At 48.3% G+C, this 10,000-nt stretch overlaps 1 protein-coding gene across 1 annotated transcript in view; it reads left to right on the plus strand.

Moving 5' to 3' along the window:
* cux1a (cut-like homeobox 1a) overlaps positions 1-10,000 on the plus strand; it is a 282,358-nt gene that overhangs the window by 124,345 nt on the left and 148,013 nt on the right. Inside the window, 1 exon segment of the mRNA XM_083781531.1 lies at positions 8,847-8,894. Coding sequence (XP_083637657.1) covers positions 8,847-8,894 — 48 coding nt within the window.

Below are 10,000 nucleotides of genomic sequence, written 5' to 3' on the forward strand. Positions count from 1 at the left end.
GGTTCCCCCAGAATTGACACTTATCAGCCCACGGACCCCTATTTGAAAATATATGCCATGGACCCCCATAAGAGAAGATGTGGATTCAGTGATTCTCAACCCGTTTAATTTCAAGGACCCCCAGGTTGACATGAATTAGGCTACGGAAACCCCATTTAATGGGATTTCTATCTCTGAGACCCCCAATTTATATTGTAAATATCAATGTTAATTTAACTGTGTGCGAGTGTGCAAGTGGTTCCATTTGTACACTCTCAGGGTTACAGATCCATAAGGGTCCATTTGGGTTCCAAACACTATCATTTAGCTGGCGACCCCCTGGAACTCCCTCAAGGACCCCTGCACGGGGTCCCCCCTGACCCACACTTTGGAAACCACTGATTTAAAAGTCTACTCCTAAACCCCCTTTTTATTAGCCATGAAGCTTGTAAGGACCATGGGTGAATCATCCTCAGGATGTCAGTTCATCACTCACATTCTACTATACTTGTGAAGACCATTTGGCCTACAAGTGCAGAGTCACACACACACACACTACACACACACACACACACACACACGCACACACACACACACGCACGGACACACACAGACAGACACACGGATGCACCGGACACACGCTCGAATCCCTCTGCGAGGAAGGTAGAAGCGGTGTAGCGTGGTCTCTTTTATTGCCCATTGTGGCTCACGGTTACGTTCTTCACCGCCATCATTCATCCGTCCGTCAGACAGACATGTGAAGATGAAGTCTGAGGAGGACTGCTCTCCCCTCGGCATCAATCCACCAGCCGTCCAATCGCATTTGCAGAGCTGCGTGCGTGCGTGTGTGTGTGCGTGTATGCTTGTGTGCGTGTGCGTGCGTTCTTGGAAAATTGTGGAGACGTCTTTCCTGCGGTCCTCAACAAGAGTAACGGTTGTTTCATGGTTGTGAAAAAATATTTTCACAGTTGGGTTTATACGAAATAGGAGAAAAAGATTCAGGTTATAGGGTTAGGAATTGGTCATTTTTTAGAGGTTATAGGTTCAGGGGTTTGTGTGTTGGAATTAGAGCATGATTTTATACGTACAGTTCTGCGCTGGTGTATGCACCGAAAGGTGTCAGATCTACAAGCTGACAGGAGCTTTAGGATGTACAGTAGGGGGGGGGGGGGGTGGAATCCATGGCTCAGGATAATGTGACGGAGGTTTGGGGCCACACCGACAGCCTTCGTCAGTGGAGGTGTTGGTGCCACACCGACAGCCTCGTCAGTGGCTAGTTTGGTGCTCACACCGACAGCCTTCGTCAGTGGAGGTTTGGGCCACACCGACAGCCTTCGTCAGTGGAGGTTTGGGCCACACCGACCAGCCTTCGTCAGTGGCTAGTTTGGGCCACACCGACAGCCTTCGTCAGTGGCTAGTTTGGGCCACACCGACAGCCTTCGTCAGTGGAGGTTTGGCCACACCGACAGCCTTCGTCAGTAGCTAGTTTGGGCCACACCGACAGCCTTCGTCAGTGGAGGTTTGGGCCACACCGACAGCCTTCGTCAGTGGCTAGTCCAAATTGCCTCGTCACCTTTCCTGTGGTCGTGGGAAAATAAAAACGTTTCTTTGTAAAAAATCACAGCCATAAAAAAAAATCGCTGTCCATGAAACGTCGACGTCCGCACAAGAATAGTAATTCAAACGTGTGTGTGTATACTGTCTCTATGTGCGTGTGTGTGTGCGTGCACAAGTGTGTGCATGCCGGGCCGGAGCTGCCGTTCCCCGAGCCGAGCAGAGACAGAGACCCGCCAGGGAGGGAGTTGTGTTGTGTTGGGCTCTGGGCCGAGTTATGTAGAAAACCAGATGTTTGGATGGGATGTTTCCTCCTCGTCACGTGTGTGGTGGTCGGTCTCTCTCTCTCTCTCTCTCTCTGCTCGGACCGGTGTCGTCTCTCTCTCTCTCTCTCTCTCTGCTCTTGCTCGGGCCCTCCACAGCACAGCTTCCACACATGTCAGTACTGTAGTACAGTAGCACCGGCGCTGACAGCACATCAGCCAGCCCCAGCTGCTCTGCCTAAACCCCCCCCTTCTCCCTCTCTCTCTATGTCTCTCTGTCTCTCTCTCTCTCTCTCTCTCTCTCTCTGGGAAGCGAGGCTTAAAGTCCAAACCGTGGTTAACTGTACACCACGCCTGGCTTAACTCAGTGACCTGCTGTTCCTTCTCAGAACGAACGTCAGGGAGGGGGGGGGGGGGGGGGTCCCCCCCAGCACAATTAGTTGATATAGCGTCACAATAGTGGTAACCACTGTTATTTCAAACGTCGGCTATTTAAAAATAGCAGATATGCAAGCACTCACAGCATTCTTGAAAATGTTTGGACATTGTTGAATATAATTAAGCTTAACCCATTCTGAACGGGAACCCATCATGTCATGCTTTAGCTATTGAAAAATAGCAGATCTACAAGCTCATAGCGCGCCACCGAGTGGCGCGCTACGAGCTTGTAGGTCTGCTATTTTTTTTTTTTATCGAAGAACGACTGATTTTTTGAATCTGACCTCGGGTCAGAATGGGTTAATCAGACCAGTGTGTGTCCAGCGGAAACCTCGTATGAATCTGATCTCAGGTCAGAATTGGTTAAAACAAATCTCTTCTTCGTGGTCCCTGACTCCCCTGGCACCAGATTGGAACCTGCAAGCCCAAATCCATGTGCACTGGTTTCAACCCACTGGTCCTATTTTGGGCATGACAGTATATACAGTAGATGAAAATATGAAAACAAAAACAAAATGTTCAAATTATGTTCAGACAGCATACGAAAAATAGCAGATGTACAAAAGGTCACCAACTCGCCGTGTGAGCTTGTAGATCGGCCTCCCAGCACAGCCGAGGGATTAACGCGTTTAACTCCGATTAGCATAAGCTTACTAAGCACACCATACAGTGTCCACAGCTGCATAGCGCTATGCAGACGGAAGCGTCACTCAGCTGCATAGCGCCGTGAGCAGACAGAAGCATCACCTCAGCTGCATAGCGCTGTGCAGACAGAAGCATCACACAGCTGCATAGCGCTGTGCAGACAGAAGCATCACTCCAGCTGCATAGCGCTGTGCAGACAGAAGCATCACACAGCTGCATAGCGCTGTGCAGACAGAAGCATCACACAGCTGCATAGCGCTGTGCAGACAGAAGCATCACTCAGCTGCATAGCGCTGTGCAGACAGAAGCATCACTCAGCTGCATAGCGCTGTGCAGACAGAAGCATCACTCAGCTGCATAGCGCTGTGCAGACAGAAGCATCACTCAGCTGCATAGCGCTTGTGCAGACAGAAGCATCACACAGCTGCATAGCGCTGTGCAGACAGAAGCATCACTCAGCTGCATAGCGCTGTGCAGACAGAAGCATCACACAGCTGCATAGCGCTGTGCAGACAGAAGCATCACTCAGCTGCATAGCGCTGTGCAGACAGAAGCATCACTCAGCTGCATAGCGCTGTGCAGACAGAAGCATCACTCAGCTGCATAGCGCTGTGCAGACAGAAGCATCACTCAGCTGCATAGCGCTGTGCAGACAGAAGCATCACACAGCTGCATAGCGCTGTGCAGACAGAAGCATCACACAGCTGCATAGCGCTGTGCAGACAGAAGCATCACTCAGCTGCATAGCGCTGTGCAGACAGAAGCATCACTCAGCTGCATAGCGCTGTGCAGACAGAAGCATCACTCAGCTGCATAGCGCTGTGCAGACAGAAGCATCACTTCAGCTGCATAGCGCTGTGCAGACAGAAGCATCACACAGCTGCATAGCGCTGTGCAGGACAGAAGCATCACTCAGCTGCATAGCGCTGTGCAGACAGAAGCATCACACAGCTGCATAGCGCTGTGCAGACAGAAGCATCACTCAGCTGCATAGCGCTGTGCAGACAGAAGCATCACTCAGCTGCATAGCGCTGTGCAGACAGAAGCATCACTCAGCTGCATAGCGCTGTGCAGACAGAAGCATCACTCAGCTGCATAGCGCTGTGCAGACAGAAGCATCACACAGCTGCATAGTGCTGTGCAGACAGAAGCATCACTCAGCTGCATAGCGCTGTGCAGACAGAAGCATCACCACAGCTGCATAGCGCTGTGCAGACAGAAGCGTCACTCAGCTGCATAGCGCTGTGCAGACAGAAGCGTCACTCAGCTGCATAGCGCTGTGCAGGACAGAAGCATCACTCAGCTGCATAGCGCTGTGCAGACAGAAGCATCACTCAGCTGCATAGCGCTGTGCAGACAGAAGCATCACACAGCTGCATAGCGCTGTGCAGACAGAAGCATCACTCAGCTGCATAGCGCTGTGCAGACAGAAGCATCACTCAGCTGCATAGCGCTGTGCAGACAGAAGCATCACTCAGCTGCATAGCGCTGTGCAGACAGAAGCATCACTCAGCTGCATAGCGCTGTGCAGACAGAAGCATCACTCAGCTGCATAGCGCTGTGCAGACAGAAGCATCACACAGCTGCATAGTGCTGTGCAGACAGAAGCATCACTCAGCTGCATAGCGCTGTGCAGACAGAAGCATCACTCAGCTGCATAGCGCTGTGCAGACAGAAGGAAGCATCCACAGCTGCATAGCGCTGTGCAGACAGAAGGAAGCATCACTCAACAACTCTCCACTGTCTCCAGCAAGAAATCCTCAAGAGCACATGGATGCTCTACTACTGAATAGTACAGCGGTTGGCGGAAGGTTCTCTTCTAGCTCATTCTGACCTGAGATCAGATTCATACGAGGGTTTCCACAGGACACACACTGGTCTGATTATAACCCATTCTGACCTGAGATCAGATTCTAAAAATGTCAGTCGTTCTTCGATTTTTCAAAAAATAGCAGACCTACAAGCTCGTATCGCGCCACTCGGTGGCGCGATATGAGCTTGTAGATCTGCTATTTTTAAATAGCTAAAGCATAACATGATGCTAACACCAAAATGGGTGCCCGGTCAGAATGGGTTAAAGGTTCTCTTCTAGAGCAGTAGTGGTTGGCTCAGGGAACCCCTGTAACGTTGCTCTTTCCTCCACGGACCACGGACGGCACAGAGATTTGGTGTAGCTCGGAAAAGAACGAACTAAATACAGCCGTAATTGGGTCCGTTGCTACTTATACCGTCTAAGTGCTTAAAGCTGTACACTTTAACTTTCCCCTTTTCTACCCCGGATTTAAACCCTGTTTCCTCCTGCACAAAGTGCTGACTTGTTTTGCCATTGAGCTAATAGAGCCTGCCTGCCTGCTTGCTCAGGGCATGAATTGAATCGTGACAATCAGGTCCGAATTCTCGTTCAGGGCCTCATGGGCCGTGGCTCAGCGCCGGTCCAGGCACCTTGGCTGGTAATCCAGTCTGGCAGTGTGCCGCGGGTTCGACTCCCGATCCCCGACGGCTGGTAATCCAGTCTGGCAGTGTGCCGCGGGTTCGACTCCCGATTCCCTGACGGCCTTTACTGCATGTCTCCCCCCCCCATCTCTCTCCCCATTTCCTGTCAGCCTACTGTCTGTCCATCCATAAAAAAAAGAATAATGAAAAAAAATTAAATAATTCATGTTCAGATCCTGTGTCTACAGCAGGTGAGACGTAACCTCTGTTTGACACCATCTAATTTGTCCACATAGACGAGCAAGGAGACAAAAAACAACCAAGTTGTCGTCTTAACATACTCTATACCATACAGATCGCACACGGTCACTTCCCACTGAGCAATAGTCGGCTATTAGACGTCTGTCTAAAAATGGGTTATAGTTGGTCTAAAAATCATGACCGAAAGAATAAGGTTACAAATACTTAAGCGGCCAAAATGAGTTTTCTTCGACGGGTGGCTGGCATCTCCCTTTAAGAGATAGGTCGAGAAGTTCAGTCACGCGAGGGAGAATCGACTCACTGGCCTTGGAACGTCTCGGAATCCCCCAGGAGGAAGTCACTAATGTTGCTCTGGAGAGGGAAGTCTGGAGCACTCTGGTGGAGCTGTTGCCCCATGCGACCCGACTACGGATAAGCGGTTGAAGATGGATGGAGGGTCTAAAAACGAAATAATTTTAGCGGTCTAAGGTTAGCTTAGACGTTGATTAGCAGTTTTCTAAATATATGTCTATATATAGACAGTTGAAACAACGACGTTTCAACGTCTAATCTAAGCCTATGAAGCTGACCCTTTATAACCCATTTTTGACGGCCATTTAAACATACATTAAACGTCTATTAGACAAAAACAATCTCAGTGGGAGAGTGCCGCTTTAAACTGAAGCGAAAATAATATTATCAAAGCATTCTGCGCCGCTGGACTTGCGTCACGGCGCCCACTCTGAGAAACCCTTCTCTAGAGAGATGTGTACAGTTACAGTATATGATTCATAAAGACGTTGAAAGCATCATCGGGAGACAAATTGGAAGCGGTGGATTTAATCGGTGGATCATTGGGGCAGTAGCTTTTAAAGCCCATCAGAGATGGCGATGGAAACAATGGCGCTCCAGTCCTTTCTAAACTGGCGTTCAGTGGTCGGTTCGGGGCCGCGTCCTGCCGGGCATGCTTGACATTCCTCGGAGTGCCGGCCTCATGTAAAAAGGCCTTATTTAGTCCAGCTGAGATGAATTTGGTGGGGTGGGGGTGGTGGTGGTGGTGGTGGTGGTGGTGGTGGGGGGCGTCTTTTTTTTTTTTTTAACCCATTCTGACCTGAGATCAGATTCATACGAGGTTTCCGCCGGACACACACTGGTCTGATGAACCCATTCTGACCTGAGATCAGATTCTAGAAATGTCAGTCGCTCTTCGATTTTTCAAAAATAGCAGACCTACAAGCTCGTATCGCGCCACTCTGGTGGCGCGATATGAGCTTGTAGATCTGCTATTTTTCAATAGCTAAAGCATAACATGATGCCGACACCAAAATGGGTGCCCGGTCAGAATGGGTTAATGACATTTTCAAGGATCAAACATGGCTCTGGCCTGGCCCCCCCAAATGAAAGGCCGCATTGAGAGCGCGGCCGTAATCAGATCGCCTTTAACGTGCGCAGGCGGCGAGGCAATTGGCTCTTTGTAGGTGCCACAAGACGAGGCCCATGGCCGCCGCGAGCGGCAGCGCTCATAACGTCCCTGTTTATCGTCATGTCAATTCACATTAGCTTTCATTTTCATCCCCTGTCGAGCGTCACACTTTCTCTCTCTATCCCTCCCCCCTCCCCCCCCCCCCCCCCCTCTCTCTCTCTCTCTCTCTCTCTCTCTCTCTCTCTCTCTCTCTCTCTCTCTCTCGTTCTCACTCTCGCTCTAGCTCTCTTACTCTTTTTCTTTTTTTACAGGCATAGCCGGCCAGTATTTTCCGAGGACCAGCGGGCCTCGTCTTCCAACGTGAATTAACGCACAGACAGACAGACAGACAGACAGACAGACAGACAGACAGACAGACAGACAGACAGACAGACAGACAGACAGAGCCGCTGTTGCATGTGTTTGCAGTGTCGTTACATTTTCTCCTCGTTCTGGCAGAACGTGCGCTAGTACTGTTGCATGTGCATAGCACTAATACAGTAGGCAACACACAGTAGAACGTGTTACAGTACAGTTGAATGTACATGTACTAATACATACAGTAGGGAACACACAGTAGAACGTGTTACAGTACAGTTGAATGTACATGTACTAATACATACAGTAGGGAACACACAGTAGAATGTGTTACAGTACAGTTGAATGTACATGTACTAATACATACAGTAGGGAACACACAGTAGAACGTGTTACAGTACAGTTGAATGTACATGTACTAATACATACAGTAGGGAACACACAGTAGAACGTGTTACAGTACAGTTGAATGTAGATGTACTAGGGAACAGTAACACACAGTAGAATGTGTTACAGTACAGTTGAATGTACATGTACTAGGGAACAGTAACACACAGTAGAATGTGTTCTAGTAATACCATAGGACAGCGATCAGGCTCAAACACCCCTGTCATTGTTACCTTACAGCAGCTTATTGCCATATTATTAGCGGTAAATGTAAATGTGTAAATCTTTCCTCCTAAGATACAGTATTGTGTCATGAGGAACACGTGAGAGCATAATGTATGGATGCTCTTTCAGCAGCAGAGATGAACACCACACCAGAGTGCATACTGTATATACAGTAATCACTTTTTATTCTTACAAGTATTAGTCGTATTCTGATATTAGAGCAAGTTAAGTATTTATTCCTGAAGACGATGAGCGAGGGGCATCTCTCGCAGCTTGTTCTCTCTTTTTTTTTTTTTTTTTTTTTTCTTTTTTTGTGGCTTACGCCTTTTATTGATTTGTTTTTGAAGGGACAGATAGTAGGCTGACAGGAAACGGGAGAGAGATGGGGGGATGACATGCAGTAAAGGCCGTGTCGGGTCCGGGAGTCGAACCCGCGGCACACTGCGACTGGATTACCAGTCCGGTGCCCAGACCGTTACGCTACGGCCTGGGCCAGCTTGTTCTCTCTTCATCAAGAGAGAAGTAACTGAAGATATCTGATAGATTTTCAAAGCTGATACTGTATGTAGACACATGTGAATTTGTGAGCTTGAAATATTTAGGTCGTTTCAATTTGAATGTGTTGTTTGTTGTTGCTGGGGGGTTTTTTTCCCTTCCCAATTACATAACAGCCAGGTCTTTCTTGCCTTGTGAATATCATGGAAGAATAAACTGGCCTCATAATGTACGGTACATGCATACAGTATTGCAGTTTCCTCCGCACGAGATGCAGCGCTCTGGGATGGGAGGTGAAGAGAGGACGCTGTCGTTGCTGTGACATGTTTAGGCTCTCACGGCGTGACACATTTCCTCGGAGAGGCACATTGACCACAACATTGTCTCTCTCTCTCTGTGTTTTGCAGGATCTGCGTAAGCAGGTAGCTCCGTTGCTAAAGGGCTTCCAAGCAGAGGTGAGTAGACAGAAACCGCAAAACATATTCAGGTTTTATTTTAATGCTCATTAACCCATTCAATTAAAAAAATAAATATATATATATTTTTTTTAAAGCAAACATTTCTTTTTTTTACTCTTAATCTTTGCTTCTGGGGGTCTCCGGAAAAGAAAATATTTTCAGATGGTGTTCCGCAGCCACATTCCATATAATGTTGTTTGGGGGGTCCTTGACACAAAATAAGTTTGAGCACCACTGAAATACTGTAGCAACATTTATGTTTTTTTTCTTCAGAAAACCGAGTATGCACACGATAAAATATTCCACGCACATCCACATGTCACTGCTTGTACCTGTGGAGACGAATTAAACAAACCTCCTTGATTCAATGAAACGTACACAGTACACACAACCTATAGTCTCTGCTTCTGACCAGAGAGGAGGCAGAGAGAGAGAGAGAGAGAGGAGACGCTGAACGCTCTCACACATGCATGGAATAACGGGGGGAGGGGGGAGGTGGGGGTGAATGAAGGTGGAGGTGGTGGCCATTTTGTTTTCATGTTTATCCCCGCTGAGACACAGCCCCCCCCCTTACCTCCCTCCATGCACACACCTCGTAAAGCCTGACATGTGCTGTCTGGCAGGCTCCCCATGCCTCCACGTTAACGGTCTCTAGGTGTGCAGGAGGAAGCGTTTCCTCCTGCATCGCACGGTCGGTCCCTGGCTGGGCCGGCGCCGTTGCTAGGGGGAGAAACAACAAGCAGCCAGGTCTGTGGCAAAACAATCCCCCCAAAGAAGCCACTAACACGCAAGTGCTTTAACAAAACATTATAATAATAATCTTTGAAACACTCGAGCAACACAAATACGTGGACAATAATAACATATTAATTTGGGGGGTCCTTGATTGATTTTTTTTTCTTTTTTGAGAACCACCGGTTTAATTAAACAACATTCAGGAAGCACGCCCAAATAAGCAACTATATATTCACTTCAGAAACGATCCCAAAGGAAAAGAAAAATGCAGCCCCCAGCTATAGTCTAACCCATATATTTACACGCAACTTTATAGAAAAACAAGTCCAAAGTCTCTTATAATAAGCAGACATGGCAACCCTGGTCCC

Source organism: Protomyctophum parallelum (assembly GCF_964188405.1).
Source record: "Protomyctophum parallelum genome assembly, chromosome: 1".
NCBI lineage: Eukaryota > Metazoa > Chordata > Actinopteri > Myctophiformes > Myctophidae > Protomyctophum > Protomyctophum parallelum.